Source organism: Leptopilina heterotoma, unplaced genomic scaffold (genome assembly GCF_015476425.1).
Source record: "Leptopilina heterotoma isolate Lh14 unplaced genomic scaffold, ASM1547642v1 Lhet_60, whole genome shotgun sequence".
NCBI lineage: Eukaryota > Metazoa > Arthropoda > Insecta > Hymenoptera > Figitidae > Leptopilina > Leptopilina heterotoma.
This window is the reverse complement of record NW_025111138.1, coordinates 1314648-1334131: the sequence shown is the minus strand read 5'-3', so window position 1 is coordinate 1334131 and position 19484 is coordinate 1314648. Positions and strand designations below refer to the sequence as shown.

Below are 19484 nucleotides of genomic sequence, written 5' to 3'. Positions count from 1 at the left end.
CGTTAATATTTAAAAATTTAAATCAAATAATTCAAATTCAGTTTATAATTGAATTTTTAATTCTCTTATAAAATTAGAACAAAAATTTATAAATAAAAAATGAAAAGCAGAATAAAATAAATATAAATTTTAAATATATGGGAAAAAAATTTTTCCACTATTATTGTTATGAAAAATTATAATATTGGTGACCTGAAATAGAATTTTTTTTTTCCCTCGCAAGTAGTATAACTGGCGAAACAGTCAGACATGCGCGCTTATCGTAACAAACTTGGCCACACTCGAGAAATCTGACTTTCAGTTGATCGCGCGTTTTCTCTCCGCACGGACGAATGTTTCTTCGAAACACAAAAATATTCAAAAAAATACCCTCTTTCGAGAAATTCAAAACAAACAAAAAAATTATTAATTCCCCCAAGAAAACAATGTAACAGATTTTTGAATTTTACAACCAAAAAAAAATCAAATTTTAATCTTTCTCTCTCATCGAGAGAAATTTTACGATCAATGTCAATTTTACGACTGACATGCAGATGTTACACGTTCCATTAAGGATGGTCACATCTGATATTATACACAACTGAGAATGTTATCATCGGCTTAATTACTGCGCCGTTGTGAGAACAATATTTCATCGAAACATTTTCATAATGAATAATAATTTAGAAAATTATTTCACGAAAAATGAAAGAATATTCATGAATAATAAACACTCGAGAAAATGGTTTTAAATTTTACCAGAAAAAAATAAACAGAAAAAAAAAAAATTTTTTTTTTTTGAATAAGAGAAAGAAAAAACGTCGAATCAATGGTGAAGGAAGTGTGGAAGTTTTTTAGTGTAGTTCGAAAAAAAGAAATTAGGATCAATTTTATTCTTTATTCATGATGTGAGAATGTTAGTTGTTGTCAATTTAGTAATTTTTCCTGACGAATGGCGTGCGATGCTGAAGAATTTGTTGATTTAGATGATGACGGAGTCCTCGACCCACGCCACCAATAAATGTCATGACGAAAAATCCGACTCGACAATCGCTTTGGTAAATAAACACGAGAACTATAATTGACAGTTGATATTTTTTCACTTTCACTTCTTCGATCTTTGCTTAAGGCGAAAAAAAAAATTCTAGTTGCAAGAAATTCAAATTTTTATTCTTTTTTTTTTCTTTCTTTTTTCATTTATTTTAATTTTTCTTTCCCCATTTTTTCTTTTCTTTCTTTTTCCTTTTTTTCCCTCTTTTTATTCTTTATTTTTCATTTTCAATTTTTCTTTTCATCCTTTTCCCTTTTTTTTGCTCTTTTCTATTTTTTATTTTTAATTTTCCATTTTTTCTTTTCTTCCTTTTTTTGTTTATTTATTTTTAAACCGGTTTTTTTTGTAAACTAATTTCCTTGAGAAAAAAAATGATGTTGAACTAAAAATTTTTCTTTGAATTAAATAAAATATTCTCTCAAAGAAATTTTTGTCCCATTCAAGTCGAGAAGACGAGAAAAAAAAATTTTTTTCAAAAAAGTTTTGAAAAATTAAATATTTATAGAGATTTTGTTAAAAAGTAATTACAAATTCCAATGAATGTTTTAAAATCCTTTTTATATTGTAATTTTACTAGAAATTTTTCTTTCAATTCTCATTACACTATAAATACTCAATAATTTTATTCGGTATTTATAAAGTAGAATAAGTTTCGAGATTATTTCAAAAATAAAAAAATATAAAGAATATAAAATAATATGAACAGTAGAATAAATAGTAACTTATTAACAAAAAGTAGGAATAGTAATTAAACAGTAAAGTAAATAATAATTAATTAGGGTAGGTGGTCACTTTTTCTAAAAAATATTTTCTAATCCTGTTTGCCTAACAAAAACAATTTCTAATGAAATCTGTTTTCTAAAATCAAATTTTCTAACAAGTTTTGATTTGTAAAAAAAGTTTTTCTAAAAAGTTATAATTTCTAATATTTATTTTCCTAAAATTTGTAAAATTCCATAATTTTGATAAAAGTTAGAAAATTGTTAAAAAATTAAAATTAAGAAAAATTTTGCATAATTTCAGTTTCTCAATCACAATTCTGTTTACAAAATTATAAGTTTCTTTTTGAAAAAGAAAAAAAAATTTGATAAAATTACTACTTCTTATCAGAATTTGTTAACAAAGTTCTGTTCTTCTTTGAACAAAAATAATAATTTGCATCATTTTTATACAAAAAGTTTCAAAATTAATTTATTTATAAAACACTTTTTTAGAAAATTTTAAATATCTTTAGGGAAAAAATCTCTATAATTTTTATTTCAAGTATTTTTTTAAGAATTAAAAAATTTTCGTAAATTTTATTTTTTAATCATTTATCATTACAAAAATTGAATATTGTTAGTAAAAGAAAATTTTGAAAATTACCTCTATTAGAAAAAGAAATTGACATTTATTAGAAGAAAGAAAATTAGAAAATCACCTTCATTAGAAAAAAGCTTTTTAGAAATCCACCTTTATTAGAAAAAAAATTTTTGGAAAATAAAAAATTAGAAAATATGTTTTAGAAAAACTGTCACCCAACCATTAATTAGCAAAAAAAAAATAATAGTTATTTAATAGTGAAGCAAGTAATAATAATTAAATACTAAAATAATTATTGTAATTAATTGCTAAAAAAATAATAATAAAAGTTAAGTAAATATTTGTAACTGAACAGTTAAATAAATTAAGTAAGTTTATAATTAAGTAAGTTATTAGCAAAAAATAGTAATTAATTGCTAAAAAAAATATTAATAATTAAAAAGTTAAGTAAATATTTGTAATTGAATAGTTAAATAATTAATAGGAAATAATTCTTAAAAAAAAATAATTGTAAGTAATAAAAAAAAGTGATAAAAATTAGTGAAGTTAATTAATTACTAAAATAAATAATAACAAAATAATCATTAACTGTCAAACACTAAAAAAGACCGAACGAAAATTAAATTAAAAGAAAAAATTTTACACCGAATCCACAGAAATATGAGAGAATAATTTTTTGAGCGATTTATATTATTTTTTATTTAACAATGTAACTATTCTTCATAAAAATGTCCCTCTTTTTGAAAGGTTAATAATCGTCATCTAAATTGTGCAGAATTTCATGTTCGTATATATAGTATAAAGTTCTTTAAATTTCTTTTTCGCCTCCTTTTTCTTTGGCCATTTGTCTTAGTTTTCTATCGCACCTGTGCCGTTCTTGTACCCCGAATCGTTTAAAACCCCAAGACCATGAGAGATGATAGCAATCTTGAGGCACAAAATTGTACCTTTTTTTTATGTCATTTTTTTCTCCCAGTTTGAGAAATAAATTTTACCAATTGAAAACATTTATTAATTTTTTCAACTCTCAGAATATTGAAAAATCATTTTTTTAATTTTCACGTATTATTATTGACTTTATTATAATAAAGTTATTTATAAATAATTTTATTATTTATTTTATTAAAAAAAAACATTTTCTGCTAAAAAATTAACCTATCAATGAAATTTTGAAGATTTCATTTATATTTTTTTAATTAAATTTTTTGAGTCGTAAATTTATTACTATATAATTAATATACTAAATAAAAAAAGTTAGGGTAAAAAATAATAATTCGAAAAGAATGAAAATTAAAAATTTTTTTGCATAAAAATTATTTCAATGTTGAAAATCACGAAAGGTCAAAAGGATAACTTTAGAAATTTATAAATTTTTCAAAGCGAAAATGCTACTTTACTTATTATTTATTTATCACATTTTCTCTTCATAATTAATCTGCTTTTTATTTCATATATATTCTTTCTTTCTGTATATTTTTATTGTTATTTATAATTTTATAATAAAAATATTAATTTCAAATAAAAATTTCCATCTTTTGAATTCGATTTTCTTTTTTTTTCGATTAAATTCTATTTGAAAAATGGATAATTTTACAAAATTGATAAGTAATTATTATTCGATAAAAAAGAGTGTGTGAATAATAAATTAACATTTGACGATGAAAATGAGATCGAAATAATTGAAAGGCAAGAAAGTGATTCTCTCGTCTTCAATGTGAACTGAAAGTTTTATGTTTCCTTCGCCATGGGGGCTGCGAGAAAACGATTTTAATTAGGTCAAAAGCGAAGCAAAGAGATTACATCAACATATCTGCATTTAACGTTTCGATAGTTTATTGTAATTTTATTATCATTTTATATTGATTTCCGAATTCAAAAGTTGCCTCAATATCTTTTTTCTATTAATAATTGATTTATGAATTAAAAAATTGCCTCAATATCTTTTTTCTATTAATAATCGATTTCTGAATTAAAAAATTGCCTCAATATTTTTTTTCTATTAATAATTGATTTTTGAATTTAAAAAAATGACTCAATATCTTTTTTCTATTAATAATTGATTTCTGAATTTAAAAAAATGACTCAATATCTTTTCATATTAATAATAATTCAAATTAATAAACATTTTGACTAATAAATTAATAGAAGTTACATTTACGGAATATTATTTAAATAATTACAAGGATTAACAATCATAATAATTACTGCAATTTATTTCCCAATTCTAATTGCCATAATAAAAAGGAATAATCATAATTTTCTCCTTTTTCGTTTAGTTGATAATTTTTTGAGTGAACAAAAGAAAACATTATTTTTTAATTTTTGAACATCTTCTTAAGAAGTTTGTATATTTAACGAGAATTATCCGGCTTATAAAGTATGCATGAGCATTAGCGAATTCTTGTGAAGTTTATGTTAATGGTAACTAACACACATTTATGCTATACGTTGAAAGGGATTTTCCCAAACAAAATTATATTACTCTATTTAACAAGATAAAAGTTAGCAAGTTACATTATCATTAATGAATTACTTCAGAAAAAAAGGGAGATTTCTCCATTAAATATTATATTCTGCATATTTTGAAAATATTAATAAATTTCTGTTGTATTCTACATTTTTTTGTACTAATTACATAAATTAATTTAGTTTTCATTCTTTCCCTTTGTTTAGTTTTATAATTTTATAACAAAAACTATACACTGAAAGTAAAGTTTAATTAAGATTAAAAATTTTTTAAAAGTAGAAAATTAAAGGTCGAGTGGAAATTAAAATTAAAAATATTAAAGAATTAAAATTAGATGAGTAGAAAAAAATAAAAATATAAAGAAATTAAAATTATTAGCAGAAATGAAATTTCAAGAAAATTAAAATTATGAGTAGCACAGAAGTTAAAATTAAAAATATAAAAGAATTAAAATTATAAGTGCAAAAAGAATTAAAATTAAAAGTGGAAAAAAAATTAAAAATTATAAAAGAAAAGTTTATAATATTTTATAAATATTATTTTAATATAAAAAAAAATTGGAATTAAAAGAGGAAAAGAAGTTGAAATTAAAAATACTAAAAGAATTAAAATTAAAAATACTAAAAGAATTAAAATTTAAAGTAGAAAAAAAATTGAAAATTAAAATATAAACGAATTAAAATTAAAAGCAAAAGAGAAGTTAAAATTAAAAGTATGTACAAGCATACTTTAATTTTCCCTATTTTTATTTTAATCATTTAATAATTTTTATTTTATTTTAATAATTCTTTAAATAAAATTAATTTACCAGCATTAAAAAACTTTCAATTCAATTTAAATTACAAATTGTATTTTATTTTTTAAATAATTTTCTCTCTCACGTGTCTTATTTCACAATTTTCGAGAAGTTTAATATTTCCTTTAAAGAACATATAAAAGAGATAACTACAAAAAAAAGGATTGTATTTTCTTTTTATAATAGTAACATTAGAATGTCAAATACTGTGTAATATCTTTTTTATGTCATTTTCCACATTTTATCATATCAAGTTTTTGTTAGGTAATATTTTCTTACGTAAAATTCCTTTTTTTCTAAATTAAAAAAAGTTAATCTTTTTTTTCTTTTTTTGAAAATGATTTTTTTTTTTTTGTTGATAATTATTTTCTTTATTTATCATATTAATCTTTGTATTAATTATCATAATTATCTGCTTTATTTGATCATAATTATCTTCATTTTTTTTTCTAAGAATTCAAGTCAGGTAATATTTTATTGATAATCGAATTTTTTTTCTGCATAATTCTTTTCATTACTTTTACACAAAGTATAAAATAATATGTAAGAGAGGGATGAAGAAATTTAGTTCAATTATTTGCTTTGTCAACTCAAACAGACCGATTTCACTTTCTGGCGGAAGCACATTGTTCGCTTACAAGCTTATAATGGTGACATAAATATTCGCAAAGGGGTGAATTGATTATATAACGCTTACATCACATAGATATTATTAACACTATTTTTAATTAAGATCACCGCATTGTTTACATAACAAATATGTATTTACTAAAAAAAATATTTTCTTTTTCTCAATTTTTATTTTTTCATTTTTCTACTAGAAAAATTGTCAAATAGCATTTTTTTTTAATTGGTAACAATAGAATTAATTTTTATGTAAAATTTATTCTTCTACCAACTATTATTTTTGATATAATTTTAATTTATTGTTAACATAAAAGAAATTTTTGAAAATAATTGAATTCCTGCGAGGATTTTTATTATTCATGAAAAAAATTGAAATATTACGAAGATTTTTACAAAAAATGTTTTAAATAATTGATTTCTGTTTGGAATTTTTATTAAAAAAAGTAGATATTGAAAATCATTGAATTGCGAAAAGTTTTTTAAAATAATTAAATTTTACAAAGAATTCTATTAAAATTTTTGAGAATAATTGAATGTCTGTGTGGCATTTTATTACATTTTTTTTTTAAATAATTGAATTAGGTATTAAAAAGAATTTTATTATTTGTAAAAATAATGGAATTCTTGCAAACGATTTTATTAGAATTTTTTTAAATAATTGAATTACCTACCAAGAAAAAATTGATTACTTTTATTAGGTAATAATTGAATTTTTGTGATGAATATTGTTACTTATGAAAATTTTAATTATTTTCACAAATAAAGTTTTCCACAAGAATTCAATTTTTTTTTAATAAAATTTTCATAATATTTATTATATTATGAAAAAATTAATTATTTAAATTTAAAACAATGTTTATAAAATTCTTATGAAGAATTCAATTATTTTGAAAAATAACAAACTTTTTCACAGAAATTCAATTCTTTTTTAAACATTTTAATAAAATTTTTCGCAATAATTCAAATATTATTTTTATAATAAATAATAAAATTCTTTGGAAGAATTCAAATATTTTAATAAAATTGTTCGAAAGAAATGAATTATTTTAAATTCAATTATTTTAAAAATTAAAATATTTGATTAAAAATTATTAAAATATTTGAATTCTTCCAAAAAATTTTATTATTTATGTAAATAATTGAATTATTGCGAAAAATTTCATTAAAAATTAAAATGTTTAAAAAGAATTGAAGTTCTGTGAAAAAATTTGTTATTTTTGAAAATAATTTAATTCTTCATAAGAATTTTATAAACATTGTTTTAAATAATGAATGTTTTCATAATATAATAAATATTATAAAATTTTATTTTAAAAAAACGGAATTCTTGTGTAAAACTTTATTTGTAAAAATAATTGAATGTTTTAATTAATTAATGTAAAATAGTATTAAAAATAATTAAAATTCTTCGATAAGTTTTATTATTTATAAAAGTAATTGAATTCTTGCTTAGAATTTTATCAAAAATTTTTTTAAAAAATTGAATTTTCATGAAAAATGTTAATATTAGTGAAAGTAATTGAATTATTGTGAAGAATTGTATAAAAATTTTGTAAATTAATTCATTTTTTCTAAATTTTTTAGAAATTGTTATTTTAAATTAATTGAATTCTTGGGAAAATTTTATTATTTATAAAAATATTTGAATTTTGGATGAATTTTATTTATAAATAGTAATAATATTAATTAGTTAATTAGTTAGTCGGTAAATGTTTTTTGATTTTGAATTTGAATTTAGTCTAAAATTAAAGTTGATATTTGAAAATAAAAATTTTTTAATTTGTAATGTAAAATAATAAAAAATCGTCTTCTTAGCCAAAAACAGGCCTCGAATCGACTTTAAGGCATAAAAATTTCGCTTTTGTCGATTAAAAAGAATTTAATTATATAAAATAAAAATAATAATAATAATAATAATTTTAAATACATTAATGCTAATTAAAATTTCTCTTTCGTTTTTTTCAGCATATTCACGACATAAACAGCCAAGTGGCGCAGTTCCGCGATCTTTTGATAAGCATCGGTCAATCGCGAGATTGTCCCGAGCTTCGCGAAAGAATTCGAAAATTACGAAGAAATTGTGTCGAAGCTTGCAAAACCACATCACAATTGGTGCTTCCTCAAATGCGAAGGTATGTGCAAAATAAAAAATAAAAAGAAAGAAAGGAAAAAAAAAAAATTTTTTTTCCCTATATTTTTATTTTTCATCCAACTTAATTAGCATTTCTACAGCTTAATTTGCATTGCACAACTCGACGTCGTTGACTCTGTTTTGCAAACTAACAAACCCCTATTCAATCTTTCTCTCTCTCGGTGTGTGCGAGCGTTGAATTTATATTTTTATTTATTCATTTGACATTACAAACATTTCTTGTTTTTTCCACACAAATATATTGACAACAAAAAAAAAAAAAAAAAAAAAAAAGAGAAATTCCATTTTATAAAATATATACGACACTTTTGTCCTAGAAACAATTTTTCTAACGGTTACTTTTATTTGCAACAATATTTTTTATTTACATTAATAAAAAAAAGTAAAATTGATTTTCTTTTAATTTTATTTTATAATTAAATAAATTTATTATTTTCTTTTATTTATTACTTATTGTTGTATATATAATTCACAGTTTAAATTAAAAATTCCTTAGTTATTTATTTATATTACTGTTCTATTATTTATTATTAGTTTGGTTTTTCTTTATATTGTTTTTCTGTTATTTTTTATTAGTCTTATTATTTTTGTTATTATTAATATTTATATTATTAACATAAATATTATAGAGGGCTTTATTAATAATATTAATATAAATAGATGGCGTCTTTCTTTGTAAAACCGTTAATACTAATTAAATAAGTAAATAAAGAAGTAAATAAATAAATATTAGGTACCTATTGTTTATTATATTAATTATTTATCACTATTTTTATTATTTATTATTAATATTTCTTATTTCTTTATATTATCATTTTATTATTATTTATTACTAAGTTTCATTTATTTTCTTTTAATTAATTTTTTTTATTTTGTAGCGTTTTGGTTTTCTAAGCCCGTTCTTTATATTATTGTTCTATTATTATTTATTACTAGTTCAATTTCCTTTCTTTTAATTAAAATTTTTATTTTGTAGAATTTTTGTTTTTCAAAGCCCGTTGATTTACTTATTTATTTAAACAATATACGAGCTTGCAATAAAAAAAAGTAGTTGTCCTTTCGTTGATACTAAATAAATAAAAAATTTAAACTTTCATGTGGGTATGAAAAAATATTTTTCAAAAAGTAAAATTAAACGTAAATATACGTCTAGAAAATGGAATGTGCGGGGAAAAAATATATAAATTTTCCGACAACGATCAAGAAGTTGAATATTTTATAAAAAGCACATGGTTATATATTATTAAGTAAGGTTGTACCTAGTATTATGCGAGTATAAAACATTATTTGTCATATATAACATAAAATGTAGTGACACTAAAAGTATGTGGAGAAAATAAAAAGAAAAATGGTTCTAATTTTCATAAAAAATGCGAAAAAAATAAATTTCCAAGAAAGCAGAAATTTATATTTTTTATTCATTCTTTTGTGACTTTTCAAAAAAAAACACTCTTACCAGGGAGAATTTCTAAAGAAAAGCTCCGACAAAACCAAAAAGCTTTTGGCTGTAGGGACGAGAAATATTTGCAGAAGAGAATCAATCATAAGTTTTATCGAAAAATAAAGTAGTTTATTATAATTATTATTTATATATTTTTATATTTATATATTTATATATTTATATATTTATATATTTATATATTTATATGTTTGTATATTTACCTATGTATTTGAATTTATTTAAAAAAAAGAAAAAAATTTATTTAAAACTTTTATATTTTATTCAAAAATTTATATATATGTATTTTTTTAGAAACTAAAACATTTGCATTTTTTATTTTAATAAACATTTTATTTTTATTGATTTAGTTATATATTTTTTATTTAGAAATTATAACATTTATATATTTTCTTTGGAAATTTATAAATTTAGAGTGAGTGGGGTGAAAAAGACATTTTTTTACTTTTTACGCTATAAAATCGGAATTTTTAAATATTTTTATTTAAATTTATTCATTTTTAATTAATATTTTTATTTAAATTTTTTAAAAATATATGTGCCAAAAAAAACATTCAAACATGAAATATAACAAACTTTGCTCCAATTCGGCTGGAAAATATATCGAATTCTTTATTCTTCTCTTTTTTCAAAATTAAAAAATTATTGTAAAAATTCCGCCTCGGTAAATTTTGCACTTTATTGTTGTGAATTTTGATAAAGTAAAATTTTCAAAAAGTTGACATTAAAGAGCGGATAATAAAAAATAGAATGTTGATATTAAAACTTTTGTTACTCTTATCATAGTTGTACAAAACGCGACTAAAAATTTTAGATATATATATATATATATATATATATATATATATATATAAAAAAAATTTTACGAGGTAAAAATTTTCTAGGTACGTAACACACTGATTTTACATTGTCCAAAGGGATTGTGAATATAACTTTACATAAATCAGGGATTTTATAGTCAACGATTTATAGTGGAAATTGCTATACTATGTATATAGATTCTCTTGAGGAAAGGCATTTCAATTCCGGACAGTATTAATGCAGTGTAGATGACAATTTTATTGCAACATAAATGTGTAAATTGTTCGCAATTGATTTTAAAATGGATATACACCAATAGATAGATATATGAATTTTATTCTTTATATTATTGACATTCAAATTTTTCTTTGTTATTCAAATATAGTTCCTTTTGTCTGTTATGTTACTTATTCTTATAATTCTCATTATTATCGCTTCCTCATGTTTCTAATTTTATATACTATCGAAATTTATCTTAGAAACACTTTTAAGCGCTATATAAAAATTTGTGGTATTTTCGTCTGACTATAAAGTGACTTTCACTACTTAAACTCTAGATTACTAGATTATACCTAGAATATTAGATTTTTAATATTCTATAGATTATTATAAACGGATTTATAATTTTTTAAATTAGAATTTACTAATATTAGAATTAATCAGTCAGGGCTCGAAAATTCAATTCAATTATTAATTTCTAGAATTTTTAACTTGAATTCTTCTTTAAATCATCTATTTTTAATCATTTTCGAAAAAGTTCTTTAACAATTTTCAAATCTATTTGTTTACAATATTCAATTTTACGAAATTTTAATTATAAGTAAATTCTTCAATTAAATATACTTATATTAGAAAATAAAAACTTCAAATAATATAAAAATAATTCAATTAAACTTTTTCTAAAATATTAATTTCAAAATTCAATTATTTTTAAAAATTTACGCTTTAATGCTTTTAAAATTCAATTATAATCTAAAATTTTAACTGAAATTCATTTTTGAATCAATTTTTATTAGAAAATTCTAGTAGAATTTAATTATTTAATTTTAAATACAAAAATAAATAATTGATGAAATATAATTAAATGTTTCTTAACATTGAATTCTCCTAAAAAATTTTTAGAACAAATTTTTAAATAATTGAATTCTTTCGACGAATGTTAATAAAACTTTTAAGAATAATTACATTATTCGAGAAATTCGATTAAAATTGTATTAAAAATAATTAAAATTCATTTTTAAATCAAATTTTTTTAGAAAATTCTACGAGAATTAAATTATAATAAAACAAAATTAATAAATAATTTATTGCATAATAGAATGTATCTTAAAATTGAGTTCTTATATGTAAAGAATTTTATTAATAATTTTTTTAATAATTAAATTCTTTTGACCATAAGAAGAATTTTATTATTTTTGAACAATATTTAATTTTTTGCGTAGAATACTATTACTCTTGAAAATAATTGAATTTCTGCAATAAAGTGTAACTTTTCCAAAATTAATTTTTTTTTCTTGTTTTTAACTAAAATTCTTCTATAAATCCATTATCAATTATTTAAATACAAAAATAAATAATTTATTGAATTTTTAAATGTTTCTTAAAATTCAATTCTCATAAAGAACTTATTTAACAAATTTTTAAGTACTAATTAAATTCTGTGGACGAATTTAAATAAAATTTTTAAAAATAATTACATTTTTCGAGGAATTCAATTAAAATTGTATTAAAAATAATTGAAATTCTGCAATGAGTTTTATTATTTATGAAAATAATTGAATCCCTAAAAAGAATTTTATTATTTTTGAAAATAATTTCTGCAATAATTTGTAACTTCCCCAAAATTGATTTTTTTTTTAATTAAAATTTTTCATAAATCCATTATTTTTAATAATTTTTGTAAAAGTGCTTGGAGAATTTTCAAATTCATTTGTTTACAATTTAATTTGACAAAATTTCAATTATTCGGAAATTCTACAATTAAACATACATTTGAAAATAAAAACTTTACATATTTTAAGAAAAAAACGAAATTAAACTTTTTTAAAAAACATTAATTCCACAGAATTGTTAGTTAAAAATATGAAAAATTCAGATATTCAAAGATTTTAATTTGAAACCTTTTCAAAATTCAATTATTTCTAAAAATTCGCACTGTAATTCTATTAATATTCAATTATAATTTAAAATTTTAACTGAAATTTATTTTTAAATAAATTTTTATGAGAAAATTCTACTAGAATTCAATTATTTAAGTCTAAACATAAATAATTTATTTAGTAATTGAATGTTTCTTAAAATTCAATTCTATTAAAGTATTTTATTATCAAAATTATTAAATAATTGAATTCTTTGGACGAATTTTAATAAAATTTTAAGGAATAATTACATTTTTCGAGAAATTCGATTATAATTGTAATAAAAATAAATGGAATTTTGCAATGAATTTTATTATTTATAAAAATAATTGAATTTCTAAAAAGAATTTTACTATTTACGAAAATAATTGAATCCCTGTAAACATTTGATTATTTATGAAAATAATAATTGAATTATTGCGAAGAAACTTATAAAAAATTTTTGGAAAATTTTATTAAAACAGTACATATTAAAAATTATTGAATTGAAGAAAAATTTTGAAATTAATTGAAATTTGGACAAGAATTTCATTAAAATTTTTGAAAATAATTAAATTTCGGAGAAGAATTTTATTATATTTAAAAAGATAATTGATAATTTTTACAAGAATTTAAAAAAATTTTTAATCATAATTGAATTTCTGCGAAGAATTTTATTACTTTTAAAAATAATTGAATTTCTGCAATCATTTGTAGTTTTTCTAAAATTCTCCATATTATATCGTACAATTTACGAACTTTTCGTCCTTTTAAATCAAATTACGGACTTTACGGACCTTTACGGGATTTACAGACCTACTTCGACTCCTGATCAGTGATAAAAGACGGCAGTAGTCAGACAAAAGGTGAAAGATAAGAATCAGTAGTAAGCTACGTATTAAGTCAGACTAAATAAAAATTAGAAACAAACTAAATAAATCTCTTGTAAAAATCAGTGATAAATGATAGAAATAGTCAGACAAAAGGGATAATGTAAAAATCAGTAGTAAGATATGTATTTGGTCAGACATTTTTTTTATTGTTTAGAATTTAAAGACAGTACCAAAAAAGAAATAAAACGAAAAACGTCTCACCAAATACATATCTTACTACTGATTTTTACATTAACACTTTTTTCTGACTATTTCTATAATTTACCATTGATTTTTACAAGAGATAAAACGAGAATCAGTAGTAAACTACGTATTATGTCAGACTAAAAAAAAAAGAAAAATAAGATTTCTAAATTTGTTCACTAGCAAAAAAAGAAAAGAAAAATTCAGATAAAATAATGTATAATAAGTAGTAACAGCGCGTTATAAGTCAGACAGAATAATTCCATGCAGTTGTAAAATATTTCATCGATAGTGAAACATAGTTGCAGTTAACTTGATGGAAATACACAGTTTGAAATTAGAACAGAAGAGAGAAATATCTCCTGGAAGAGAAGAGATATTTAGTCAGACGTTTCAGGAATGCATAAAATTAGTAGTAAAATACAGCAATAGTCAGACGAACGTTTAGAAAGCGAAAATCAGTAGTAGAAATATGCATTTAGTCAAACATTTTTTATTTCTAAACTTTTCAATGGTAAAAGACCGTCAAATTCATCAAAAATAATATATTATCTATCATAAGTAGTAATGGTACATTACATGTCAGACGGGGTAATTCCATGATGTTGTAAAATATTTTATCGATAGTAAAACATATTTATGGTCAGGTTGACGGAATTAGAAAGTTTGGAATTCGTATAGTAAAGGGGATATTTAGTAAGTCGATTCAAATTTTAAAAAAACAGTAGTAAAGGTCAGTGATAGTCAGACAAGAGAATAAGAAAAAGAAACAATAGTAAGCTAAGTATTTATGCAGATACGAATAGTTCAAAATTATAATAAGTAGTAAAAGTCAGTTTAGAGTCAGACAAAGTGTATTTGGCTGACTAGACCCGTTTCTACTAGTTAAAACCAAAAAATACAAGAATAAAGAATTTTATTATAATTACGATAATTTTATTTATTTATTTTATTTTTTCTTTCTTACGTATTGAGTCAGACACTTCCGAATAATTTTAAATTGTTTCTTTAGTAGTAACAGTCCGTTAAAGTCAGACAAATTATATTTGTCTGACTAAACACGTTTTTACTACTTAAAACTAAAAAATACAAGAATAAAGAATTAACTATAATAATTTAAATGTTCTCTTATTCATTCATTCACTTTTTCTGTCCCTCACACTCTGAAGTTGTCTTTTGTTTATACTTTTATTTTTTGTTAACTTTAGAATAGATTGTATACTATATTATTTTGTTATGATTATTTTTATTTTATAATTAATTCAAAATTGTGATGACAAATAGAAATCATCAGAATTTTTTTCATTTCTTTTCATTGAAAGACTAAAATTTTGTTAAATATTATCTTTTGTCAAATTGAAATTATGCAGATTTTTGTACTTTACTTTTAAACAAAATTAGAAAATTGTAGCTCGGTGAAACAAGCGACCCGCCGGCCGCCAGCCATCAGAAGAATCCATAGGCGTCGACACACATAGTAGCGCGGTGGCCCTATACGGTTCAATCAACGCAAAAACAACATACGCTAGCTATTACAGTTTATAGAAAAAATTGCAATAGTCACATTTTAAACAGCAATAATCTCCCTTAAATTTGTGACCAAGAAATAAAAATTAAGTCTAAAATTGTTCGAGTTATAAATTTTTTTCGATTTTTTTTTCCAATTTATTATGAATTACGAATACAAATTAAAACAAAAAATTAAAAAAGGACTGTAGAAAATTGCAACCTCCACGCGGCACACTCTAGGGTAATTCTTGTTTCTTGGTCGCAAATTAAAAAAGGGATTAAAGCTTCTTGTCATTGGACCAATAGGAATATGTTTAAAAAATGTTTGACAGCCAGCGTCCCCACCCGCCCGCATCAGAAAAACGAAAATTGAAAAAAAAGTTAAAAAAAAATTCATAACTCGGTCAATTTTCGACCAAATTCTTGTTTCTTGGTCACAAATTAAAGAAGGATTAATGCTTTTTGTCACTGGACCAACACGAATATGATTAAAAAATTTTTGATAGCCAGCGTCCCCACCCGCCCGCATCAGAAAAACGAAAATGGAAAAAAAAGTTCAAAAAAAAATCATAACTCGATCAATTTTCGTCCAAATTCCTGTTTCTTGGTCGCAAATTAAAGAAGGATTAATGCTTCTTGTCATTGGACCAATAAGAATATGTTTTAAAAATTTTTGATAGCCAGCGTACCCACCCGCCCGTATCAGAAAAACGAAAAATTGGAATAAGATCGGAAAAAAATTCATAACTTCAATAATTTTTGACCAATTCTTTGTTTCTAGGTCGCAAATTAAAGAAAGATAATTGATTCTTGTCACTGGACCAACAGGAATATGATTAAAAAATTTTTAATTGCCAACGTCTCCACCCGCCCGTATCAGAAAAACGAAAATGGAAAAAAAAGTTCAAAAAAAAATCATAACTCGATCAATTTTCGACCAAATTTTTGTTCCTTGGTCGCAAATTAAAGAGGGATTAATGCTTCATGTCACTGGTCCAATGGGAATATGATTAAAAAATTTTTGATAGCCAGCGTCCCCACCCGCCCGCATCAGAAAAACAAAAATTGAAAAAAAAGTTCAAAAAAAAATCATAACTTGATCAATTTTCGACCAAATTCTTGTTTCTTGGTCGCAAATTAAAGAGGGATTAATGCTTCTTGTCATTGGACCAATAAGAATATGTTTAAAAAATTTTTGATAGCCAGCGTCCCCACCCGCCCGCATCAGAAAAACGAAAATTGAATAAAAAGTTTCATAAAAATTCATAACTCGATCAATTTTCGACCAAATTCTTGTTTCTTGGTCGCAAATTAAAGAGGGATAATTGAATCTTGTCATTGGACCAATAGGAATATGATTAAACAATTTTTGATAGCCAGCGTCCCCACCCGCCCGTATCAGAAAAACGAAAATATCGAAATATGTCAAAAAAAATTCATAACTCGATCAATTTTCGACCAAATTCTTGTTTCTTGGTCGCAAATTAAAGAGGGATTAATGCTTCTTGTCATTGGACCAATAAGAATATGTTTAAAAAATTTTTGATAGCCAGCGTCCCCACCCGCCCGCATCAGAAAAACGAAAATTGAATAAAAAGTTTCATAAAAATTCATAACTCGATCAATTTTCGACCAAATTCTTGTTTCTTGGTCGCAAATTAAAGAGGGATAATTGAATCTTGTCATTGGACCAATAGGAATATGATTAAACAATTTTTGATAGCCAGCGTCCCCACCCGCCCGTATCAGAAAAACGAAAATATCGAAATATGTCAAAAAAAATTCATAACTCGATCAATTTTCGACCAAATTCTTGTTTCTTGGTCGCAAATTAAAGAGGGATTAATGCTTCTTGTCATTGGACCAATAAGAATATGTTTAAAAAATTTTTGATAGACAGCGTCCCCACCCGCCCGTATCAGAAAAACGAAAATAAAAAAAAGGTTTAAAAAAAATTCATAACTCGAACAATTTTAGACCAAATGTTTATTTCTTGGTCGCAAATTAAAGAGGGAATTATGCTTCTTTTCATTGGACCAATAAGAATATGTTTAAAAAATTTTTGATAGCCAGCGTCCCCACCCGCCCGCATCAGAAAAACGAAAATTGAAAAAAAAGTTTAAAAAAAATTCATAACCTGGTCAATTTTCGACCAAATTCTTGTTTTTTGGTCGCAAATTAAAGAGGGATTAATGCTTTTTGTCATTAAACCAATAGGAATGTGATTAAAAAATTTTTGATAGCCAGCCTCCCCACCCGCCCGTATCAGAAAAACGAAAATATTGAAATATGTCAAAAAAAATTCATAACTCGAACAATTTTCGACCAAATTCTTGTTTCTTGGTCGCAAATTAAAGGGATATTATTGCTGTTTAAAATGTGACTATTGCATTTTTTCTATAAACTGTAATAGCTAGCGTACGTTGTTTTTGCGTTGATTAAATCGTATAGGGCCACCGCGCTACTATATGTGTGTCGGCGCCTTTGGATTTTTCTGATGGCTGGCGGCCCGCGGGTCGCTAGTTTCACCGAGCCGAAAATTGTTAAACAACTGTGATCAAGAAATAGAAAATTTATTTATTTTGCATTATTTTTTGTTTATGAATACCAATTTTTTAAATATAATTATTATTTTGTTTTAGAAAAAGAAGAAAAAGATTTGCACAATTCCTATATTTTTATTCTTATTTTTAAAAAAAGGATTTTTCACAGGAATTAAGACATTCTCAAAAGTTTCAAATTCAAACCTTTTCTAAATTAAACAATTTATAAAAATATTCTTATAAGGCAAGAAGATATCAATTGCTCCGAGTCGAAGACTCGGAGTGATCGATTTCTTCATGTTTTCTAATAATTAAAGATGACCAAGTAATAAAATCATTATTTTATATTTTAAGAATATTGTTACTGTAACTTCATCAAAATTATTTTCATCATTTTAATTAAATTATTATTTTCTAGAATTTTAAATTATTTTTTATGAAAATAATTGAATTGCAGTCAAAACTTTTATTATTTATGAAAATAATTAAATGTTTGCATAAAATTTTATTAAACTTTTTTTTAAATAATTGAATTCTTTTTGGGAAATTTTATTAAAATAGTAGATATTGGAAATCATTGAAATTAGACAATTTTTTGAAAATTATTAAAATTAGGACAAGAATTTTTTTGACATTTATGAAAATAATTGAAATTTGGAGAAGAATTTTTTTATTTACAAAGATAATTTGGATTTTTACGAGATTTTTTTTCAAATTTTGAACATAGTTGAATTTTGTAAGAAGAATTTAATTTTTTCTTCAAATAATTGTATTTTTGCAATTATTTGAAAATTCTATTATTTTATTGAAAATTTTTTTCGAAAAAATCAATTTTGTTTTTAAATCAGATTTTTTATTTTATAAACATATTTTAATAAAATTTTTTTTAAATAATTGCACTTTTCGCAGAATTCATTTAAAATTGTATGAAAAAATAATTGAAATTCTACAATGAGTTTTATTATTTATAAAAATAATTGAATTTTTGCATCGATTTTAATGGAAAAAAAAAATTAAATTCTTAAGAAAAATGTTATTATTTAGAAAATTAATTGAATTCTTGCCCAAAAAAATTGATTTAAATTTTTTAAATCATTCAAATTTTGCAAACAATTTTATTATTTTTGAAAATAATTTAATTTCTCAGAAGAATTTTATTATTTATATGAAATTAATTGAATTCTTTCCAAAAAATTGATTAAAATCTTTAAAATAATTGAATTCCTCACAAGAATTTTCTTACTTATGAAAATAATTGAATTTTTCTGAAGAATTTTGTTAACATTTTCAAAAATAATTGAATTTTCCTGAAAAATTTAATTATTTATAAAAAATAATTGAAATCCCCTGAAAAATTTACTTATTTATAAAAATAATTGAATTCTTTACAAGAATTTTGATTTAAATCTTTGAAATAATTTGAATGTTGCAAAGAATTCTATTATTTTTCGAAATACTAATACGTCAGAAGAATTTTATTATTTTTTGAAATACTTAAATTTTTGTGGAGAATTTTGTTAAAATTTTAAATATAATTGAATTCCCCTGAAAAATTTAATTTTTTATAAAGAAAATTGAATTCTTTACAAGAATTCGTACGAAAAA

General features: G+C 22.0%; 2 protein-coding genes across 3 annotated transcripts in view; one reads left to right on the top strand and one right to left on the bottom strand.

Annotated features, from left to right (window-relative positions):
* LOC122509353 (neurotrimin-like) overlaps positions 1–19484 on the bottom strand; it is a 163680-nt gene that overhangs the window by 122698 nt on the left and 21498 nt on the right. The gene's annotated exons all lie outside the window — the stretch shown is intronic.
* The window catches only part of LOC122509354, an 83371-nt gene that overhangs the window by 49002 nt on the left and 14885 nt on the right, over positions 1–19484 (top strand). The window contains exons 1-2 of one of the 2 annotated variants that reach the window (XM_043623346.1): positions 314–1037; positions 8188–8354. In XM_043623346.1, coding sequence (XP_043479281.1) covers positions 966–1037; positions 8188–8354 — 239 coding nt within the window. In that variant the 5' untranslated portion in view covers positions 314–965. Of the gene's footprint in view, positions 1–313; positions 1038–8187; positions 8355–19484 lie in introns of those variants that run through there. The other variant, XM_043623345.1, reaches the window with a different exon arrangement.